Genomic DNA, 25,714 nt, shown 5'->3' on the forward strand with positions numbered 1-25,714 from the left:
TTTATTTTCTAAAGAAGTAGCACAATTTTAATCGCAACCCATTGAGCAAGCTGAAAATCCTATGATATACTTAAATTGTTGGACCGGTATAAAAATGCTACATATGACTGGTGTGTTTTTATATGATATTATCTTTAACGTTATAAGGCAAACATAGAAAGACGCATAAATAAAAAGTTTTAGTGGCGCTAATACGCTTCCGTAAGTCTGCACTTCCTTATAGAATACATTTTTTGTGGATAGGCTGGAAGTTCGACCGTCTACCGTTAAATAGTTTCTAGTCATAATGGTAGCTTTAATATATTGGTAGGTTGGCAGATCTGTTGGCAAATGTATTATAGTCAGTATACATATGTAATTATTCATTTATTTAACATGTAAATGAGCCAAAATTTAAAAGTGCCAACCAGCAAATTTTTAAAATTGAACACAGTTTTCTTTTTTAATTGCCGACCTGCCGACTTGCCGAGCACTTATATAACTGATAATTTTTTTACTACTTTCTAAAGTGTCGACCAGCCGAATTAATTTTTCTATGGAAATTTACCGACTTTTGATTATGCCCTTTTTAAATCGATCTACTCCTAAAACCGAACGACTCTTTTAAATTTAAATAGCACTTCCGCAGTAAATATGTACCCTTACACTACTTGAACCCAGGTGTCTATACAATTAATTTTCCACATATTTTCAGACATCAGTTTAAGGATGCTTAGAATCTAAAACACATTTTTTTAAATTGTTTTATATCATTTAATATCACATGTGTAGATTTTCATATTTTTAACAGCACAGTGAATGATAAGATGAATGCTCAGAGTATAGATTTGCATTATAAAGCCAAAGTTTATAGACACAAACCGAGGTAAATATCCTTTACAAAATTGATTTATGCATAAGGTATTCTATTATGTAATTAGGTAATTGCAATTTTTATAGCTCAAATAATCTCACCTCATCGAAAAAGAGAAAGCCAAATATACACAATACTTGGAAAACAACACCTAAAACTGTGACAAAACGTATTATTCATTAAGACGAGAAAATGTAAACTAAACGAAAACCGTGATTAAGCAAAATGATCTTTCGTATACGTACTGTAGCTCTCGCAACTTCAAACTTTTCTGAACTATAACCACTATGAGGCATTGAGATACCAACGAAACTATATACATTATAATGCTAATCATAAAGTTTTGGAGGCATTGTGCACTTTAAATTTCAAAAATCCATCAAAATTGTGCAACTATTTTTTTTCAGCCAAACTTGTCACTTTAAAACAACAACACGACCCTTGTAAAACTGGCAGAACAATTACTTTCAATTTGTTTTTCATATACACATTGTCGGAGGATCATGCAAGTTAAATAATTAAAAAATTTAAAGATAATTTTTCGCGTAATGGTCTTTTATTGGTTTTAAGTTTAAAGTCTGGAGAAACGGAAACAGATGTTATACCAAAGGACGAAGAAGGACTCTTTAAATATTCAACAAAATTTGGAGTGTGGTGCGATGAAGTAAAACGAAGATCGGTAGGAATACGTTTTTGGTATTACATTTTATATAACCCGAATAATTCATTTCCTACCCGTAATCGATCTCTCCTACTGATGCAATCGAAGATCAGTGGAAAATAACGACTGAATTTTATACGATATGAATCAGTTTGTACCTGTAGTCATTTGATGGTTCATCGAAATGATCTCAGAACTAATTATATTTTTCTTAAATTGTTCGAACAATTTTACGGTGCCACAAGTGGAGCAGGATCTGCTTACCCTTCCGGAACACCTGGAATCATCCACAGTGTTAGGTGGGGTTCGTGTTTCTCAGTATTTAATTTTCTATGTTGTGTTTTGTGAACTGTTGTTTGTGTGTTGGTCTTTTTTTTTTTTTTAGACATGGCGTTGTCAGTTTACTTTCGACTTATGAGTTTAAATGTCCCTTTGGTATCTTTAACCTCTCTTTTACCGAAGTGACACAAATATGTGTATATTCTTATATTCGGACGCATGCTTTTATGTTTTTTTTTTAAATATTCATAGAGTATATGATTAAAAGAGTTGAAATGATAGTTTTAGTCTTTTTATGTTAAGTATTTTGCGTCAAATATCCAAGATGCATGAATGTGAACAAAGTTAAGGACAACAATTACGGGGAGAGAAAATCGCTGTAATTATTTATACATTAATATATATTTATCACATTGTTGAAGGATTTTATTTAAAGGGTTTTATTTAAAGGTTTGGGATATTTGACGGCGGCATTTGTTCAAAGAAATTAACCTGATATTTTGAACAACTCAGACAAATACAAGTTTGGTCACGCCATCATATATGCTTATAATTTCTTTTGAAGGAAGGCAGAGATGTGTTCATTCTTGATGTAGAAGCTCTAATAGATAAAGTATTAGGTGAAGTGATAGAAAATGGACTATTGAAAAAGATGCAGCACCTGCCAATTCGGATAAACTACGGAGATAAGAAAACTGGGATCAAATACTTATCAGCGCTCAAACGTCTTAGAAAACTGTTTCAAATAGGATTTAGGATATATTGGTCGATGCCAGAATGGTCATGCATTCTTGAGAACAAAATAAGAACAAGCAGTGTATATCTAAATATGGTATGCAGATGATTTATCTTTGCATGATATTTTGTAGGGTCAAGATTCAAAACGAAACTTCAAAAAAACATAATCATACCTGGGTCATTTAAAAAAAATCCAATTCTAAAATTGTAAACTTGAACAAAAGTTACTGGTTAAACCCGCTCCCTTTATAAGTAAATCAAAACAACAATAATTTTGGAACAACATATAAAAAAATGCAATCTTATAATTGTAAACTTTTTATACATTGTGACTTGGATGGAGAGTTGTCTCATAGGCACTCATACCACATCTTCTTATTTATATCTATAATTAATAATGTCATACAACAAAACATTAAAACATGTGTTGATAGGTGATGCAATATTTTGTCTCTCATGTTACCATGTTCAAAAGGACTTTTCAGCTTTTTAGAAAAGGTCACGGTAAAATTTTAAGATTGTTTTTCATGGCCAATAAGGTGGTTTTCAAAAACAAAACTATTATATATTTTAATATAATATAAGAAGATGTGGTATGATTGCAAATGAGACAACTCTAAACCAGATACCAAATGAAATAGCAGTTAACAATTATAGGTCACCGTACGGCTTTCAACAATGAGCAAACCCCATACCGCATAGTCAGCTATAAAAGCCCCCGAAATGACAAATGTAAAACAATTCAAACGAGAAAGGTAAAGGCTTGATTTATGTACAAAACAATAAACGAAAAACGAATACCGGTATGATATACGGCAACAAACGACAACCACTGAATTACAGGCTCCTGACTTGGAATATACATATATTGAATGTGGCGGGGTTAAACATGTTTGCGCTCGACCAACCCTCCTACCTTATTATAACCTGGGACGGTAGTGTAACAGCACAACATATGAACTATTACCTCAGTTGAAAAGGGCTTAACTTATCAGATCGATACAAAGCCGAAAAACAAGTAACAAAAACTCAGACCGGATGTTGCAGGATATTCATACATCCCAACAATAAAAAAGACACTGAGTACAGATCTGAGAGTACTTGCAGTTACTGGCTGCTAGTTCAGATTGTAGATAACAAAATCAATATTTATACCAATAAAAACAATATTCAAAGCTTAAATTACAGTGTTGAATCGGTAACTTTTTAGAATAAGTTTATTTAAAGGATCGATAAGTTTACCGGGATCGTATCTAAATTTGCGGGCTCGGTAAACAACATCTCCGTAAAAATAAGAATTAATGTGCTATCCCGCTTGAAATAAGTTTTCTACAGGTACAGCCAAACTTCTAAACCAAATCTTTGTATCTATGGAAGAATTTAGTAATTAAAAGATTTTGTTAGATTGTTTGTCAATTTTTCATATGGTACAGAAAAATACCACTAAAAATTTATTTTCGTTATATGACGTAGAATGGATATCTTTTACAATGCTTAGACGCTTGTTGATGTATTGTCTTTCTAGATTTACCATGCGTGTAAAGCCACGGAGAACCCAGTAGGAAGATCACTTTACATAAATCACAATAAGACTTTGGTAGGTACATGTAAGACATATTAAAGGACATAATAGGTCTGGAAATAAAGATTCTAATACTGTTCGAATGCAATGCTGTAAAATCCTAGGGATCCGTAAGTTGTTTGTTGTTTGATTACCTTTTGATTTTGAATACTTGTTTTTGTTTTAAGGTGTGTGTGTTTTCTATTTCTTAGGGGTGTCATGCAGTCTTTATCGAGACTTACTAGAATCGGGGTTATTATTTGAAATTGAAACCTTACAGGTTGGTGTCTAAAATATCCAGGTCCTGCACTGGTTACTGGTACCGGTTTTACTGGTTTGTTATTTTTGTCTACTAAGCTATATTGGGCTTACAAAAAACAGTTCAAGAAACGATGCATTCTTTTGAATAGATTTCTTGTCGTTTGCCTAACTTCCAGTAGCAAATATGTCATGCCTATTTAGGCTGCTAAAGATATTGTAAAAGGATTTATAAGCCATGCACATCATAAGAACGTAGTCCATTTATAAATATTAAAAAAAGTAAGCCAGGAACAAAAATGGTTATTTAGAAGAATTCAGTAGTTGTCGTTGGTTGATATCTATAATATTTGTTTTTCGTTCAGTGTGTGTTATCATTAATAAGACAGTTAGTTAATATCGTTCGAAACGTTATTACATTTTGTCACGTAGGGGACTTTTTATATACTAGTAAAACAATTTAGATAAAATGTATTATTTACTTTATATAGAAATGGATGCGCTTTCGCATAAATGATGAAGGAAGTTAGTACATAATTGCTTAAAAATATGCCCAAAATTCATACTGTTAACCCTGATGGAAGAAACAATTGGACTAAATTTGAGAAAAACAAGTATTAAAAAGTTGTTGAACAAGACAAGTATTTGTCAAATTTTAACATGATTTGAAGTTTAACAAACATTTTATATAATATTAAAGTGACTGTAAGCATAGAATCCCCAAAATCATCTTTTTTCAAAAATTCAATCTCTGTTGCCATGGTAACCAAACAACATACAGTGCGACATAAACATGATTTTTTTCGTATTTGATGTCAATGTTTGTTGTCAGTGCCCAACTTGGGTTGATGGATACAGAGAATTGGTATGAATAGCTTACTTTACGGACTGGACATGTGTTCATTAATGAAGGAAGTACGTTGATCCATAGTTGTTAACAGCCACGTCAGTCATAGTTCAGAATTTTCATACTCGGCGGCAAATATATCATTCATATTCGAGACGATACGTGCAAATCCATATCTCACGAACCTTGCTTTCAATATGCTGATCACAAGGCAGTTATCTTCATACACATGTTACATATTAAACTGGACACAGTTTTCTGATTCCGATCAAACTTATAAATTTCGAGAATTTCATTAGAAATAGCAAAACCTAATCTCAAGGTCTTTAATTTGACTAGCCGGGAGTTCAAACACTCTTGCCCGAAATATTTATTTTAATATTTCTATTAGACAGATCATACTCATATTGTCATTCCTGAGGATGGAATACTCAGAACCTTTAGTAAAACGGAAATTAATGGTCTATATATACGGTACAGTATATGTTATTGTTTCAGTCAATACATGAAGATACCTTGACTTCGATATGGTCAGTTTTTTTACGAAAGTTTACTTTTCAAGTGCATTTTCAAATATTACAATTAATGTTTGACTTTTTTCTATCAGAATAGATCATAGTATTTAAAGAAATTTACTTTAATGTAGCTAGGGTGTCTAAATGTTCGACGATATAGTTTTCTAAAACTTCTGTAAAAGACTTCTGGGTCAATGTACTTTGTTCAAATTTCAATATAAAACCTAGGGGTCACGGACCTTTTTCTTTCGTTAAAATTCACTGCAATTAACGAAATCACAGTGATTTTATATGTGTTATATAAGGAAAACTCATTTTTTCCTTATTGAGGAAACATTAAACTATAGAATAGGTTAAAATTATATGAAAGAAATGATTTTCATAAATACTTCCGAAATATAAAATAAAATTAGTGGGTCATGGGCCTTATTTTCTTGAAAAATCCATACAAAAATTGACCTATCAAAAATTCAATATTCAATATAATTATGTGCCATTGATTTTAAAAGAATTGAAAATACACTAAACGACATTTAATTTTTTGATATAATTTGATCTTTAAATTTCAAGTTTTAGATAACATGACCAGAAGGGACGCTCAGAAAAAGAAACCCGATATACCTTAAGTTTACTATAAACTATAATTTAACATATTTGGTCCTGGATTAAAAATAGTAGTAATGAATGCATCATACATGTTATACACTTTGTACAAGTTATTGTGTATTTCAATGACGAAAAATATTAACAGTATAGCTTTGACTTAACTAGTGGCTTTATTGTTGCTGTATTATTGCACTGATATATGCATATACATTAACTTGACTAATAAAACTCCTCTCTTGGAATATTCAAGAAAATGTATAATCATGGTATGGAAAAGACTAATTAAATGTTGGTAATAAAAAGAAAAAAAATATACTGAATGATGCAATTGAAATATCATTAACTGCTTCATCGGCGATCTAAACACTCTGTATGTCTTCACTGTAATGCTACGTACATTGTATAAAAGCTTGATGAACTCTTCAAAGTCACACCCATAAAGCGTGCTATAATTTTGAGTCCACAATATCCTTTTCCATTTTTTAACAGAGTTTGTTTCTTGTGATGTGTGAAGACCGCAAACATTTCTGTTGTACCTGAGGTGTACTTGAAATGTAGCCTCTAATATTTCAAAGTTATGTCGTATTTTTCTTGAGATGATTTCACTTACATGTATCTGTGCACCTATCATTCATCTTTCATGGTGTTCCTAATTGTAAGATGCATTTTTTTTTTCTCTCGAGACAACCATATATTTTTCAACTCTAAAATACAGAATCAACATTTTGTAATCAATTTTTAAAAGTCTATTTCGATTAGAAATAATCTTTTTTATCATTTCCCTTTTACTGCAATAAATAAGGGGTTAAGATAAATTTTTCGTTGAAATCATATCAAACCAGGGGCATTTTTCAAAAGTCCTCCAATCTTTACTGAATCACTCAGTATCCGATTCCTATGTTTACAGTAAGGTTTTAGCAACATCTATGCGTATTTCCATTGTCGAGAAGAAAATTCTTAGCCTTAATTCTATTGGAAATAATTACTTAAATTGTCTTTCAGATACAACACGATTTTTTAGGTAAAAGGTTTCCTTCTATACAACATTTGAAATTTGAAATATTTTCGATTAAAACAATACGCATTATATATTACTGAATATTAAAGGAAATATGAAAAATATATATATACGGTTTAAATATCTTAAGTATATGGTTATATAGACTTCGAATTCCAGTAGGGAGTAAAAACTTTCTGATTTATCATTGTAGCTATCTGAAATCAACACAGATACATTGCAAAGAAGTAATACGATTAGGTCTTATTACCGACGGAGGATGGAACGTATGTCATGATAAACAATACAGGCCATCTCACCCGTGTTTGGTGTATTCATTTGGGTTAGTTTATTTAAACAACGGAAAATAGCCTATTATAATGATGATTTTTAAAATATACAAAATTTTTAAAAACTAATAAATTAGGAAAAGACATTAAACAATCCGCATTAGGTGAAGCAATGATATGACTTTGTGCAATAAACTCATCATTTCAAATTTGGTACACCAGACGCGCGTTTCGTCTACAAAAGACTCATCAGTGACGATCGAATTAAAACAGTTAACGGCCAAAGAAAGTACGAAGTTGACGAGCATTAGTTTTAAACATATTTATTGGATTGGGAAACAAGTTATTGCAACTTATATTAACCCCTTTCCACTTTGCGGGTGCGAGTGCTTCCTTGTAACGGCATTCGCCTGCTCTTTTTCGAAATCTACAAGGGTGTTTTTTACGTGCAAGAGATATTGCTCTCTCTTAACACGGGTAAGCCATTTATCGTCCCCTTCCGACGGACTATCATCGTTTCTCAAGACCATACTCGCAAATGGTGTCAAGGGAGAGCAGAAAATTCAGTCCCTGAAATTTTCTCCCCGAAATGGGGGTCAAACCAGGAACCTTTGTGTTAGTAGTCCGATGCGCTAACCACTACACCACGACGAGCATTGAGTCCCTAAAATATCGAAAGTTTTGGCAAATACAGCTAACTTAAAGGTAATCTACTCCTTGGGTAGAAAAAAACTTTTTTGTAAACAGTTAATTTATAATTATGACCATATCACAATGGTTTAGTGAAGTAGGAGATGATTACACTAATAAGTACCCACTTATCCGCAAGTGTGTCAGCAAACAATACTTTAAGAGCATCTTGAACTTCGTACAACCCGGTCATAAATGAATATTACGAGCTAATACATTGTAAATAAGATGTGTCCGAAGCGCTTTTCTGTATTTACCTTCATCAAGTACACAAACCTAGCAATTTGTAAAAAAAACAAGGACGAGGCAATTAAATCAGTATTTAAAACACAATTAACATCGTGTGAGTATAAACTGATAGTGCGGAAGAACAAACTTCATATTGGACAGTATCTCCAATGACTAACTGTCAACCATCAATGGAAGTAAATGATATGGCGCACTTGTAAACCATTTCAAACATTTATATGATTTTTAAGACATAGATTTTTTGTCTCGCCTAGACGGAGTACATGAAGGATATTTGGTATGCAGTTGTAAAAGCGTTGGCACATCTCATTTCTATGGAGATTATTTGGCCATGGCCCCTTAGTCATGATCTATTGACTTTAAATATGTCTCATATGATAATAAGTCAATTGTATTTAGGGAGCTACCATTTGATTTTTATGGGGGGGGGGGGGGGGGGCTAGGATGAAATTTGAAACAAATAGACAGGACAGGAGTTTTGAGTAAAAAAAAAAGGCAGGATGAGCAACTTGGTAAAAAAAAAGGCAGGATGACAATTTGTGTAAAAAAATTCAGGATAAACTAGTAAAAAAAAGGCAGGACCGAATAGAGTAGGCAGGACAGAGATTACAACTAAAAAAAAAGCAGGACAAGATTTTTCATTCTTCCCCCCCCCCCCCCCCATAAAAATCAAATGGTAGCTCCCTTAGTTGAATTATTATTGACATATCTTTTATCTCAGAAATCATTTGGCTCTGTTCCTTTAGTCATGGTTCATTGACTTTGAGTATTTTGCATAACGTACATGTTAAAGGGTTGCTTTTTTAATTACAATATTTGCATTTTACTTTCAAATTATAAACAGGCGAGACAAATTTCTGTGTCAACAGTTTATTTAAATTGTTTGATCAATCCGCTAAAAAGAGAAAGATGCTGCACCACTGGTTGTATAGCTGTGAACGATTGTAGACTTTCGTGACACAATTTGACCTTTCTTCATGCCGAGTTAGAAATTTGAACATAATCGAGATTTACGTGTAGAAAGTTTTGAGAAATAAACCAGTATGTAAATAAATTTTTTGACAATTAAACGTGATTTTTATTTCTCTTTAGCTCTAGAAATCACATATATTAACATTCTATAAATTGTTTGACGATTTAAGAATCAACAGAAATGTTTTTTTTATAATGTAGTAGCGACATGCAAATGTCAAAACGTACAGTAGATTTTATACAAATATATTCAATGATTTAAGCGTACTGCTTTCGATCTTTCGTTTTGCTTCTTTTAGCATATTCTGGGATTTTAGTTTTGATGATGCCGTGGCAGAAACGTATGGTTGTGAGATCCACTCCTTTGATCCAAGGTAAACAGGAAAAAAAATAAAGTAGTTTTGCCGCGAAGGTGCATGATATTCAGGAATTTATATTTGTGTATTGCTTAAAGAAAATAAATTGATAATGATATAGAACACGCACAGGCACTTGTCTCAGAATTTTTTTAATATTAAGGTATATAGGAAATTTTTTTCTGAGACAAGTGCCTATGAGAACACGCGTACGCTACCTTAATTGTCTTGAATTAAGATTTTTTATAAAACACAAATGAATGAATTCATGAATAATTCATTTTGTAGTTTTCCTGTTTGAAAAAGTTTCGGCGTCAAATTAGGGATAAATTCTCCATACAATATTAGTTTGTAAAAAAAATGACCTTCACACATTTTTTCTTAATTTTAATTTCGTCTTGATATGGAATAAAAGATTTTTTAATTAGTCAAACCATGTTTCTTGAACGGAAAAATAAAAGTATCTTTTATCTTGTTCCAGTGAGGGATAGCCGAAAACAAAACGCTTTTAATTAAAAAAAAACTCTTTAAAACTGATTGTATGATTTAACAGACTGTCGGCTTTCTTCTGGAAAATAACTATGGTATTCTTCTTGTCCATATATGTATACTCTAGACTTCGTATGATGCATAATTCATTAAAAGGAAAATGAAATACGAAGATAAGAAAGAATGTTAACATCAATGGTATTTTGAAATTATGCATACCACGGACACACTTAAAATCAAAATAAGGATAAGTGATATGAATGTAAATGAGACAACAATCGACCAAAGACGAAAAGACAAGGTTGATGGCAGCTATGGCACTCCTCAATAAGAAAAAAAAGTGTAATAGACTATCTATAAAGTCACCTGGATATCAAAATAAGAAGCAATTTAAAAAAGACACCAACTGGTTGGAACAGACACTTAAAGAATGTGGTGACAGGCTTACTATTTCTGCGAACGCTCGTACCCACAGTCAAACCATAAGCCTATAAATATCGCCATTAATAAGTGCTAATACCTGTTTTGTTATGCAATTAACTTTAGAAAATTGAATTAATGTTAGCCCGAAGAAGCAATTTTTTGTGTAAACTGCTATTTTTAGACAAGAATGAATGATTCAGAAGAACAACGAACTTGGGGAAAAGGTAAACCAAAGAATATATGCATTTTTATATGCGTATGTGTCATTCGAGAACTTCATGAAAGTACTTTTTCCATAATTTACGCTTAACACCAAGGCAAAACCGTATCAAAAAGGTTTCAGGTTAAACAATCTTACTATAACCTGTTATAGGATATAGAGATATTTTGAAATCTTTGTTTATGGGAGTAAGTGAAGTCTAATGCAGTTAACAAACGGTGTTTTTAGCAGGCATAGGGATATTTTGAAATCTTTGTTTATGGGAGTAAGTGAAGTCTAATGCAATTAACAAACGGTGTTTTCACCATGCCAAAAAAAAACAAACCCTGAAACACATGCGAAAAAGGTGGTCGAGCTGTAACTGTCTGGAGTTGTTCAAGGTTAAGTAATTTTTTTAGAGAATGCCGGAAGAAAACCAAATATCCAGTCGTCATGAGTTGTTCTGTGTATATTTATTTCCAGTAGTGAGGTATAAAATCTTTCTTCACTATTAGAATGTATAATTATAATAAACAACAGATTACGTCATCTCAACTGTATATCAATTATTCGTTTTGAATATCTTATCATGTCCACGAGTTTTTTCGCATAAAGGATTTGACAATGTTGCACACAACACATAATTTTTCGTTTTTTTGATAACATTCTTTACAATTTCCGAGTGTATATTTCACTACCGCGTTTCCTAACCTTATCAAATGTTTTTGTGTAGGCCATGTGCTCTTTTTTATTTGATGCTCCTAATCATCGAATGTTTTTGTGTAGGCCGTGTGCCCTTTTTATTTGATGCTCCTAAACATCGAATGTTTTTTGTTTAGGCCGTGTGCCTTTTTTTTTATTTGATGCTCCTAACCATCGAAGTTTTTTGTTGTAGGCCGTGTGCTCTTTTGTATTTGATGCTCCTAAACATCGAATGTTTTTGTGTAGGCCGTGTGCCCTTTTTTATTTGATGCTCCTAAAAATCGAATGCTTTTGTGTAGGCCGTGTGCCCTTTTTCATTTGATGCTCCTAAACAGCGAATGTTTTTGTGTAGGCCATGTGCTCTTTTTTATTTGATGCTCCTAAACATCGAATGTTTTTGTGTAGGCCGTGTGCCCTTTATTTATTTGATGCTCCTAAACATCGAATGTTTTTGTGTAAGCCATGTGCTCTTTTGTATTTGATGCTCCTAAACATCGAATGTTTTTGTGTAGGCCATGTGCATTTTTTTAATTGATGCTCCTAAAAATCGAATGCTTTTGTGAAGGCCGTGTGCCCTTTTTATTTGATGCTCCTAAACATCGAATGTTTTTGTGTAGGCCATGTGCTCTTTTTTATTTGATGCTCCTAAACAGCGAATGTTTTTGTGTAGGCCATGTGCTCTTTTTTATTTGATGCTCCTAAACATCGAATGTTTTTGTGTAGGCCGTGTGCCCTTTTTATTTGATGCTCCTAAACATCGAATGTTTTTGTGTAAGCCATGTGCCCTTTTTTATTTGATGCTCTTAAACATCGAATGTTTTGTGATGGTTGTGTGCCCTTTTTATTTGATGCTCCTAAACATCGAATGTTTTTTGTTTAGGCCGTGTGCCTTTTTTTTTTTATTTGATGTTCCTAACCATCGAAGTTTTTTGTTGGAGGCCGTGTGCTCTTTTGTATTTGATGCTCCTAAACATCGAATGTTTTTGTGTAGGCCGTGTGCCCTTTTTTATTTGATGCTCCTAAAAATCGAATGCTTTTGTGAAGGCCGTGTGCCCTTTTCATTTGATGCTCCTAAACATCGAATGATTTTGTGTAGGCCATGTGCTCTTTTTTATTTGATGCTCCTAATTATCGAATGTTTTTGTGTATGCCGTGTGCCTTTTATTTATTTGATGCTCCTAAACATCGAATGTTTTTGTGTAGGCCATGTGCCCTTTTTTATTTGATGCTCATAAACATCGAATGTTTTGTGTTGGTCGTGTGCCCTTTTTATTTGATGCTCCTAAACATCGGATGTTTTTTGTTTAGGCCGTGTGCCTTTTTTTCATTTGATGCTCCTAACCATCGAAGTTTTTTGTGGGAGGCCGTGTGCTCTTTTGTATTTGATGCTCCTAAACACCGAATGTTTTTGTGTAGGCCGTGTGCCCTTTTTTATTTGATGCTCCTAAAAATCGAATGCTTTTGTGTAGGCCGTGTGCCCTTTTTTATTTGATGCTCCTAAACATCGAATGTTTTTGTGTAGGCCGTGTGCTCTTTTTTATTTGATGCTCCTAAACATCTGAGGTTATTGTGTAGGCCGTATGCCCTTTTTATTTGATGCTCCTACACATCGAATGTGATGAATAGGTCGTGTGCGCTTATTTTTAGTTGATGCTTCTAAACATCGAATGGTTTTGTGTAGGCCATGTGCCCTTTTTCTATTTGATCCTCCTAAACAAGGAATGTTTTTGTGAAAGCCGTGTGCCATTTTTTTATGCTCCTAAACATCGAATGTTTTTGTGTAGGCCGTGTGCCCTTTTTTATTTGATGCTCCTAAACATCGAATGCTTTTGTGTAGGTCGGTTGCCTTTTTTTATTTGATGCTACTAAACATCGAAAAGCTTTTGTGTAGGCCGTGTGCCCTTTTGTGTTTGATGCTCCTAAACATCGAATGTTTTTGTGAAGGCCGTGTACCCTTTTTTTATTTGATGCTTCTTAACATCGAATATTTTGTGTAGGCCGTGTGCCTTTTTTATTTGATGCTCCTAAACATTGAATTTTTTTGTGTAGGCCGTGAGTCCTTTTATTTGATGCTCCTAAACATCGAATGTTGTGTGTAGGTCGTGTGCCCTTTTTTATTTGATGTTCCTAAACATCGAATGTTTTTGTGTAGTCTGTGTGCCTTTTTTTATTTGATGCTCCTAAACATCGAAGGTTTTTGTTGTAGGCCGTGTGCCATTTAGTATTTGATGCTCCTAAACATCGAAAGGTTTTGTGTAGGCCGTGTGCCCTTTTTTTATTTGATGCACCTAAACATCGAATGTTGTTGTGTAGGCCGTGTGCCATTTTTTATTTGATGCTCCTTAACATCTGAGGCTATTGTGTAGACCGTGTGCCCTTTTTTTATTTGATGCTCCTACACATTGAATGTCGAAAGGTTTTGTGTAGGCCGTGTGCCCTTTTTCTATTTGATGCTCCTAAACATCAAATGTTTTTGTGAAAGCCGTGTGCAATGTGCTTTGATGCTCCTAAACATCGAATGCTTTTGTGTAGGCCGGGTGCCTTTTTTATTTGATGCTCCTAAATATCGATTGTTTTTGTGTAGGCTGTGTACCCTTTTTTTATTTGATGCTCCTATACACCGAATGTTTTATGTAGGTCATGTGCCCTTTTTCTTTGATGCTCCAAAACATTGAATGTTTTTGTGTAGGCCGTGTGCCCTTTTTTATTTGATGCTCCTAAACTTCGAAGGTTTTTGTTGTAGGTTTTGTGTAGGTCGTGTGCCCTTTTTTTATTTGATGTTCCTAAACATCGGAGGTTATTGTGTAGGCCGTGTCCCTTTTTTTATTTGATGCTCCTACACATCGAATGTCGAATGTTTTTGTGTAGGCCGTGTGCCCTTTTCTAATTGATGCTCCTAAACATCGAAGGTTTTTATGAAAACCGTGTGCAATGTTTTATTTGATACTCCTAAACATCTAATGCTTTTGTGTAGGCCGGGTGCCTTTTTTTATTTGATGCTTCTAAACATCGAAGGTTTTTGTGTAGGCCGTGTGTCCTTTTGTATTTGATGCTCCTAGACATTGAATGTTTTTGTGTAGGCCGTGTGCCCTTTTTTATTTGATGCTCCTCAACATCGAGTGCTTTTGTGTAGGCCGGTTGATTTTTTTTTTATTTGATGCTAGTAAACATCGAATGTTTTTGTATAGGCCGTGTGCCCTTTTGTATTTGACGCTCCTAAACATTGAATGTTTTTGTGTAGGCCGTGTGCCCTTTATTTATTTGATGCTCCTAAACATCGAATGTTTTGTGTAGGCCGTGTGCCCTTTTGTATTTGATGCTCCTAAACATCGAATGTTTTTGTGTAGGCCGTGTGCCTTTTTTTTTGTATTTGATGCTCCTAAACAGAGAATGTTTTTGTGAAGGCCGTGTGCCCTTTTGTATTTGATGCTCCTAATCATCGAATGCTTTTGTGTAGGCCGTGTGCCCTTTTGTATTTGATGCTCTTAAACATCGAAGGTTTTTGTGTATGCCGTTTGTCCTTTTTTTAATTGATGCTCCTAAACATCGAATGTGTTGTATAGGTCGTGTGCCTTTATTTTTAGTTGATGCTCCTAACATCGAATGGTTTTGTGTAGGCCGTGTGCCCTTTTTCTATTTGATACTCCTAAACATCGAAGATTTTTGTGAAAGCCGTGTGCAATTATTTTTCTTTTATGCTCCTAAACATCGAATGTTTTTTTGTAGGCAGTGGGCCCTTTTGTATTTGATGCTCCTAAACATCGAATGTTTTTGTGTAGGCCGTGTGCCCTTTTATATTTGATGCTCCTCAACATCGAAGGTTTTTGTCTTTTGATACGTTTGCTCTCGAGCGTACCGTACATGATGAAAGTTTTTCGTGAATCAATAGTTGTAAGCATTGTGATTTATATATCAAACGCTGTTCCTTTATTATACTTGTTTGATATAAATAGTATAAATTAGCCAAGATAATCAAAACACACTACATGTGAATATTATCTAAAAGTTTCAAAAGTTTGATTTAAGAAAAAACTTGTATTCATGCAAAAAGACTCTTACTACAAAACTCCAAAGAAGCGACGTAAAAAAATTTCAAATACATATGTTGTTAAACTTTTCTTTCTTTTTTTATAAATGAAGAATGTCAAAATTTGTCCTTTTTAACCAGCAAAAATGATGTATTAATTTTTATTATGTGTGTTGCGTTATTTAAGAGTTCTCATCAGATATATGTTTATCTGCAGCAAGCTAGAACAAATCATTAGCTTGGGCAAAAGGACATCGTATAAAACCTTGGGTGACAGAAGGCTCGCGGAAGAAATAGAGTCGTTAATATCAACAATATCATACAACGATAAAACTTAATAGACATTCATTAATGATCACTATAGGATTCCATGTTATATTTCATTTGTAGTATGAACACTTCGGATTTTAAACGAGGAAATCTCATATGGTTTCATAAGCTTGGCCTGTCTGATAAATCAGGAATATATGGGAAAAACAAATGGAAGGTATCGACTCTACAAGATATCTTTGCAGAACTGAACCATACTTCGGTAAGATCTAGTACGCTTTCAAAGTTCAGCTCAAACACTTCAAAACATACTTAATTAGATTAAAAACATGATTTATAGAATATTAACTCCATAAAAAAGGAAATAAATGTTTGATTAGGAAGATTTGTCATCATATTCTTAGATATTATCAAAATATTGTCAGTTTGTCGAATTACAAGTTGCGTAGAAAATATAGTTTAAACCATAGCAATTTGATTGATATAATTATGTATATTTTGTACTGGAAACAATTATACCTTTGAAAAGTGAGATGATGGTAATAATAACGATGGTTGTGTTTTATCACCAGTACTAAATATAACATGCATATGGGCCTTTTTCAAAAAATGTCCACTTTTTGACAACTGGCAAATAAAAAAAAAACAATGTAGAGAAATATGTTATTTAATCTGGTAATTTAATTGTACATGTCAATACTGTAACATCAGTATTTTTTCATGGACGCCACTTAAAAAATTACTAGAACAAATCTATTTCATTTTTTCTAAATGTTTGAATACTTTTTGTAATGTTCAGATGTACCTCTACGACATAGCATTCCAAAAGGTGCAAAAAAGATTGGTAAATGGTATGAAATTTTGAAAATTTGAATAAACTTTCAAAAGTGGACAGAGCGTCACGGTTTTTGCTGTCTTGAGCCCTTTGGTCGGATATTTTCAGAGAGTCCTTACCACAAAGCAAACAAAGAGTGTTGCCGTTGTCTTTACTAAGTACAATTTATAGACAGACTGAGACAAAAAATGTATATGATTTTATTAAAATTTAAGTACTGGACAGAAAAGTGGACATTTTTTGAAAAACTCCCATATCAGGACGTGAGCCTGTTAATGTGATACGAATATGGACATTGCTATGTACTAGATCGACACTCTATGCGAGATTTTGAACTTGCTTATCACAAAGTAACTCTCTGTTTGGACAAATTTTTCTGACTCCGAGTCCACGAGTCTTTGCTCTTGCACCTAAACGCCGCTTGCTCAGCGGAGAAGCAGCAAATACCAATTTTCAGGTATGTTGTTTCATGATGATTGGAATCGAACCCATAAGCTCCCGCACTCGAGACAAACACGCTACAATGAGACAACAGAAGGTGTCATAAAACTTAAACTTTAACAGTCATAGAAATATTTAATATATAGATAAACAATTTTACAATATTTATACACATTTCACATAAAATAATTAGAATTTAATGAAGCTGTTTAATTCATGAATACAAAAAATAAAAAAACTGGTCCAACACTTGAAGAAAATGTTTACCTGTGTCTTTTCAATTAACTCATATTCTAAGTGCATCCGAAACCTATTCGATAGGTTGCGAGAGTCCCTCGGTTGATTTGAAATAGACTAAAAAGTAAGAAAAACTTTAATTAAATTTTTGAATGCGCTTTATGCTGAATATGTCTTTTTTCCAGAAAGCACTGGACATTTTAAAAATGGATATAGAATCTATGGAATGGCAGTCTTTACCCAACATGATCAAAACTGGTGCACTTAGAAATACTAGACAGCTTTCAGTGGAAATTCATAGACATTCCGTTTCTTTGCAAATGCTTCAAACATTAAGAAGTATATATGATGAAGGATATAGAATTTATTGGTACCATAGAAACCCCGCAAAGATCAATATAATCAAAGGGAAATTTATAGAAAACACTGCCGGTTATGAAGTATATTTTCTTAAAATATAACAGTATGACTTTGTTAACAACAGATAAAAAATAAACGTATGGCTTGTTTTATTCTTCTTTGTACTTCAATTTTGTTAAATTTTTTTGTTTTTTTTTTCGTCAAATTTTGGATTGTTGTTAATTTCTTACCCATAAACGGAGTGTATAATATCTTTTTGCATTCAATTCATGTTAAGTTATGGGTAGAATGGAGGAAATAGAACAATTGTGGTATCAAAATGTGGACCTTTCCAAAAACGAATAATATTACTCTTCAATGAATAATACGTGTATTAGTATAAGCATAATTATTATAATATATTATAACTAACGCAGGTAACTGGATCACTAACGCAGGTATCTGGATCACTGATGCAGGTAACTGGATCAGTAATGCAGGTAACTGGATCACTATACACATGTTTCATATTTCGAAGATCAACAAAGACTATCTAGTGAAGCCAAATAAGTTATATACCTGTTAAAATAAATACATCTTTAAAGATATATGAACCCAATCTAAGTATACCACTTCTTAGTCCATATATTGAAACATCAATAACTGGATTGGGGGAAAGGGAGGGTATCTGGAAATAACTTCACACAAAAAACGCGTAAGAAAATTTGGCATACAATTTGGCTCGTTGAACTATAATTAAAAATCGAAAAATTGATTTTATCTCTTTTATTTCTTGAAATGTTACAGATTGAATTCTTTCAACAAAGGTCAACATGAGTAGATATAGAGCATAAAATCCGAGAAAAAACTTTACATCATTAAATTTTCCCTTTTAAATCCATAGAAAATTATATGTCGTCCATGCATAAATTGCCGTTATAATGATACCAATAAAGCATATGGTCACCAACTTCGTTTCTGATGGGTTTGTTTTTTTTTATCTAGGACACCATTTGAATGATGTAGACCGTCCGTGAAAACGAATTCTGTGACCCATAATTATTCTTAGGCAGTATGGGTGTCTTTTGTCCTCTTGAACTGTAAAATAGCAGAACTCATAGGTCTAGATTTTCTATCTAGTCAGCAAAATTTGATGCAGGAATGCAATTAACTAATGTAAATTTTCATTTAAATGAATAAATTTTTAAGATTGTAACTTATAATTAATCTTTTTCTGATCGATCATTTTTATTATATTTTTGAGCATATCACAATACATACTACATTTTTGCAAAAAATGAACGAATTCTGTCCTTTTTTCAATTATACTCTCATACAACCTTCAACCATAAAAACATAAACCACCTTTGATCTGAAAAGGTCATTTTCAACTGATCAACTCTTAAAAGATTGAACAATTATTTGTGATATATTTTTATGTTTTATATATGATCCTCCTGAAAATTCATCATTCAGTAGACGCATTGATTATAATATTCTAGAAATGATAGAAAAAGATATAATTGAATACTAGCTGGAGATCTCAATGCTAGGGTTGCAGAGGCTTCAGATTATTTTGAAAATGATTCTGATAAACATTTACCTTTATATGAGTCATATAGTCTAGATACATCATTATTACATAGACTGAATCAAGATAATACTTTATGTACTAGGGGAGACAACTCCAATCACTTTGCATCTCCTCTGGTCTAAGAATACTTAAGGATGTTCCCTTCTCTGTTTCAAAATAACAAGCTTTTTAAAAGACTGTTATAAATTGATAGTATATAAATAAATAAACTAAAAAAGCAGAAAAAAATGAAGGGTCCGTGTGCTTGTTTTCGAGATAAAAGCCATTGAAAATTTGGCGGGAAATAATTCTCTCTAGATTTTTCATACATTTAACATTGGCACCTTTTTTCTTTCAAAAACGATGAAAAAATAACAAGGATTTTATAAGATTTTCAAAGATGACATTTTAAACTATATGTAATCAAATTATGGAAAGAAAAGTAAGGGTTAGTGGGCAAAATTTTTACTGGCACTACATGGATAAAACCAGAGGTTTCCGAATATCTGGCAACAATTCAAAAACAAGAGGAGCGAACATCCTTAACGGTAGAATTCTAGGCGACTTACTGGGAAAGTTCACTTGTCATGAGCCTTTAAGCAGTAGCACAGTAGATCTTATAGTAACATCAGAAGAGTTACTTTCTCTGTTTAGATATTTTAAAGTTCATGATTATTTACCAGATTTATCTGATCATTACACGATTTCGTGTATGATTTAATGTAATATGATATCATAAATACAGATAATAAATCAGCTTTAATGCCAGGTTGATATATTTGGGATGATAATTCTCCTGTAAAATTTGTGGATGCATTAAGCTCAAATACAATTAAAAAGACGATCACCGATTTTTAACAGAAAATACAAAAATCTGATGAAACCGATGACTTTAGTTGTAAATTTAAACTCAATTATATCAAAATCAACTGATCTATCACTTGAAATAAAGGAAGATAAAAGAAAGAAAATAAACAAGTTTAAGAAAAGAGATAAACCATGGTTTAATAATGATTTAAAGTTAATGAAAATGGAACTATATCACAAAAGTAAAGGTCTCAAAACTAACTCCAACCCTGTTGTCAGAGGTTCCTTTTTAAGTTGCTGAAACATTATAGAAAAAATAGGGAAAAAAAAACTATGAGACTACAGAAAATTCTACTAGATAAATTAGATAATTCATATAGTGAAAATCCAAAAGAATACTGGAAATTAATAGAAAAGCTTAAAAATTAAAATAACTCCAAATCTTATGAAACTAATATTGACATTTCAGACTGGAACTCTAAATCAGAATGTTAATAATAATACTAAACATAATGCTTCTATAGCAGACACATTGGCTGAAGAAGAGAAAAGAAATGTCTTTAATGAGTTAGACTACAGGATAACAGACTCAGAAGTGTTTAAAGTCATTAAATCACTAAACTCGGAATGGAAAATCCAGTGGATTTAGTTAAATTTTAAATGAAATGTTAAAATATGGACAAACAATATTGTGCCCAATCCTAGTAGAGGTGTTCAATAAAATTTTACTGAACGGCAGTTATCCAAAAAATATGGTCATTAGGATACAAAACAGCATTGCATAAAAAAGGATCGATTTATGATCCATCAAATATAAGGGCATAACAATCAGTGATAATGTGAGTAAATTATTTAATTAAATAATAGATTGGTACTTTATTTAAAAAAAAATTATTAATTGCTTAGAACAAATAGGATTTACCGCAGTGAGCAGGACAACATATCACATGTATTGAACACGTTGATAAATAAATATGTTTAAAAACAGCTCTAAACAGTCATATGCATGTTTTGTTGATTTTAAGCGTGTATTTGATTCGATACCACATTTATCATTGTTTTATAAACTGAAATCAGCAAGAGTAGGATCCAAGTTCTATAATATAATAAAATCTATGTATATTAATATTGATAACTATAGATCTGAATTTTTCTCCTCAGATATTGGGGTTAGACAGGGCGACTACCTAAGCCCTAGTCCGTTTAACTTATATCTTACTGATTTACCATCACATTTTGACACATCTTGTGATCCACAATGAATAACACTGCTATTAGTTGCTTGCTTTATGCAGATGATTCAGTTCTATTATCAGAGAGTAAAAGTGGTCTTCAAAACTTCCCAAATAAATTGTATAACTGAATGGCAATTACATTTTAATACTGATAAAAAAAGTTCTAATTTTTAATAAATCTGGTCGTTTTAAAAAAAACTGAATTTAAATATCATAATACTATAGTAGAACGTGTGCAGACATATACATATCTAGGTTTATGTTTTGCAGCATCAGGCACATTTTCATATAACTTTATAATAAATAATTAAAGGCATTCTTTAAGCTTAGTAAGATATTTACACAAAATAAGCCAAATATTACTTCACTACTCCATTTATTTAATCATACAGTGAATATTGTATGGTTCAGAAAATGGAGAGGCTTTAAAAGTAAAATATTTATGAAAGACCCTGCAAAATATTTAACAAAGGAAATTGATAAAATTGTATTGGAGAAAGTGCACACTAAATTTTAAAAATTTGCACTTGTAGTAGGTAGAAAAATCATCAATATTGGTGTTAGATCAGAGTAAGGTAGCCTACATACTCTGTGTTATGTGCTATTTAACATGATAAAATATTGGTATAGGCTGCAAAAATCTGAAAATGATAGTACCATACTTAAGGCAGCCTCTGATGAATCATGGAATATGTTTGAGAAAGGAAAAGAATCGTGGATGGGATGTATTAACCATATTCTTATTTTTTTTAAATATGAGTCATTTATTTAAAAGAGATCTTAAAATAACTAATAAATGCATATTGAATAAAATAAAAAAATGTTTACATACAAAATTTATACTTTTATGGACAGCAGAACTAAATAATGATAATAAACATAATGCTAAAGTTGGAAGTAAGCTTAGAACATACAGGAAGTTTAAGTCTTGCTTTCAGCTTGGAGCATATCTGAGGTATGGCAATGAAAACCAGAGGAGAGTATTAAGTAAATTTAGACTTAGTGCTCATAGCTTGAATATTGAAAAGGGAAGAAATAAGAATCTGGATATTAAAGATAGAAAGTGTGATTTTTGCCATAATAAAGTAGAAGATGAGGTTCACTTCTGTTTTGAGTGTCCTTCTCTCCTTAATGTGAGAAATGACGATTTAGTTTTTTTTCAGCAAAACTTGTAAAAACTTTTCTCATTTGTCCTCTAATAATAAATTAATTCGGTTATTCAGTAATAATTTTACAAAATATAATATATTGCTATATATGCACAGTTATAAGAACTCATGATCTTAAATCCCGTCGATACTGTTTACTCTTATTTTGGCATTGCACTAGGTCATTCGTTTCTCGGACTGTTTATGATGTCTTTAAACTAAATCCGTTGGATGTGTACTGATTGATACCTTAGTCTGCATGGGAGAACATAATTTATTTATAAGTTTTTATTGGCTTTGAACTAACTTTCAGTAACTGAGAGTACTCTTATTTCGGTGCTATGTGTTTATTATTTTTATGTAAGTTGTTTTGTACCTCGTGCCGATCTTTTGAGTTAAGCAACTGCAACTGATTTTTACAGTTTGTTCTTATACTGACGAACTATTAAAAAGCAACACACATTAATTAATTTTGGTTAAATTCTTTACCAAATCATGATTAATCTTCATATAATTGCCATTCATGCTTATCATACTTCTTTTTTTTTCAGAAAAATTCAATATTCGACTTATCTGAGGTAATAAAACATGTCAGATTATTAACGTCGGACGAATTTCTGAAAGCGAAATTTGAATATCATGCATGATTTTTTAAGGTTTTATTCTTCGTGAAACATTTCTTTGAATCCATATCCACACTTAAATCAGTAAAACATGTTGCATTTCCATATTGCTGAGACCGAGCAATGAAAATCTGAATCACGCCATAAGAATGTTGCAGGCACGAATACGTCAACGTGCTGTTGTTGGACAATTTTGGAGAAAACCAGAGTTTCAGTGCATACCACATGATTTGAACATCAAACGTGACACAATCAATTCAACTTTCGAACTTCAAACTTTCTTTAGACAGTGAAGTAATAAATGACGTTTATGTTTAATTATATATTCATTTTAAAACTATTGCATATTTGAAATCGAAATTTTTTTTAAATTATCTACTGTTGCGTTTTCAAAGTCCGTTATTTTTCATGTGGGAGGCTTTTAATAGCCTACTTTACGGTATGAGTTTTTTGTCATTGTTGAAGGCCGTATGATGGCCTTTAATTGCATATCATCACTTTATTTTAACTCTGGTGGATAGTTGTCTTATTGGCAATCATACCACATCTCCTCATGTTTATATATATTTCATGTACGCCGAATAAATTTAATTTGTAAATGTTTTTTTTTTATATAAAATTGAAATGATTTTTATCCGTTTGAGTGATAATTAACATGCTAAAAAATAAATTATGTAGACTTAAAGGCATTTAAGAAGACATGAAAAAGTATTATATTAAATATAGTACCTTGATACTGTACACACATATATTATGTTGTTAACAAACTAAAGTACATATATTTTACTGTCATCAAAATGCACGTAAATCGTGTTTATTACTGACGTAAAGACACATTTTAACAAACCTATATTTCAGCTCTTAAAGCGACGTGTTTTTAATTTTCTTTATATAATTTTCTGTTTAATGATTTAATAAATTTTATCTAATTCTTTCTGATAAATGTCTAAAGGAAGTTCATAAAAAAAATCGTAATTAGTCCTTTATTAAACAAATGTTTTAATTTTAACATGTTCGTTCAGTTAAGTGCCGTTGGCATTTCCTGCTGTTACCATTTTGTTATCAAACCAATATTTTTTAAATTTTTAGCGCGATCATTATCTGTTTCCTGTATCAATTTAAAAACTATTGTTTTCTGCCCATGGGGAGGTAAAAAGGTGTGAACAATTATTGATCAATGATGTGTGTTTGAGTAGCAACATATAAAAGTTGAAAATCCAAATTATAATCATTTTAAAAAGGGTAGATCTGAAGCTAACAAACTTGGTGAAAACAACCGCGGTAAGGCGTATAAACAATATAGATATGGAATCCAGTAACCAGAAAGTCACCATAGTAGCTAAATTTGAAGGAGATATGCAATGCTTTGAAGAAAACTGTATGTATGCAGAAAAGGACAAAGAAAACGTTCACCAGATAACAACTCGTAAACGAAAGACAAAACCAAAATTTTTAGAGGAAGATCGCCTAAAAACGAATGAAAGAGAACGACAGCGCATGCACCAGATGAACAAAGGAATGGAGGAACTGAAGCAAGTATTGCCGTACTCAAAGTCTGTGAATAAACTGTCTAAAATGTCTACCCTTCTCCTAGCAAGGGAACATATTGTATCGTTGCAAAAAACTCAGAAAGAGCTTCATCATTTAGTGCAGAAACTACATAATAATTTATCAAGGCAGTCACATAATGTTCCAGTAATGTGTATGTCAACGGAACGTGCATCACACAGTGTCTCTAACCGAGGATTACATATATACAAGGATTACCAGATTAATACTCAAATGAGGGAAAACTTCATGGAAGAAAATAATAGGAAGAAGCTACAAGACATTACTAATACTAAACGTCAAGGAAATGTTCGTCCAAAAATTCCGCACAAATTTTCAATAGATGCTTTGTTATCAGATTATTAATTTCCTTTACCAAGGAAAACATACTTACTTAGCCGTTATTATATACTTTTACCTATACGATTCCTTTGAATTGAAATGACATGTGACAAAATTCAAATGGGAATTGCCTTACTGCAATTTATTTATTGTTGTATTGTGAAAAGTGCTATTTATAAATTTATATTATTTACATAAAATTGTAAAAAAATATAGAGTAGTATTTTTTGTTTTTGTTTACCTCAGTATATCGTTTTAAATGTTTTATTAGATCGTTTGTATGCTACTCTAGATTGTTAGAGACTCATTCTCAGTTTTGCTCCAAGATTGCTTTCCTTATGGGTGCTACTTAACTGTATGTATGATAGCACTTATATGTTATAATTCAATATGTAACCTAACACCAAACTAACAATTTTAAAGTCAACTAGAGGTCAAAATACGACCTGTATTCACGAAGACAAAGTACGAATTATATACAAAAAAGATGTTTTTCTCTGACTGTTAATGTCGCATTTACACTAAATCTATTAGATGTTGGATGTGTACTGATTGATATTTTAGTTTTAGATACATGATTGTTTTATTAGTTGTTATTGGCTTT

General features: G+C 32.2%; 1 protein-coding gene across 1 annotated transcript; it reads left to right on the top strand.

Moving 5' to 3' along the window:
* Positions 1-806: 806 nt before the first annotated feature.
* Positions 807-23,813, top strand: LOC127715859 (probable methyltransferase-like protein 24; the record flags this gene model as incomplete). The annotated part of the gene is made up of 6 exons (XM_052221985.1): positions 807-865; positions 7,530-7,658; positions 9,816-9,890; positions 16,103-16,244; positions 17,681-17,874; positions 23,804-23,813. Coding segments are annotated over exons 1-6 (609 nt in total), but the record flags the coding sequence as incomplete, so codon positions are not given.
* Positions 23,814-25,714: the final 1,901 nt, after the last annotated feature.

The sequence above is a fragment of the Mytilus californianus genome, unplaced genomic scaffold (genome assembly GCF_021869535.1).
Source record: "Mytilus californianus isolate M0D057914Y unplaced genomic scaffold, xbMytCali1.0.p SCAF_9, whole genome shotgun sequence".
Lineage (NCBI taxonomy): Eukaryota > Metazoa > Mollusca > Bivalvia > Mytilida > Mytilidae > Mytilus > Mytilus californianus.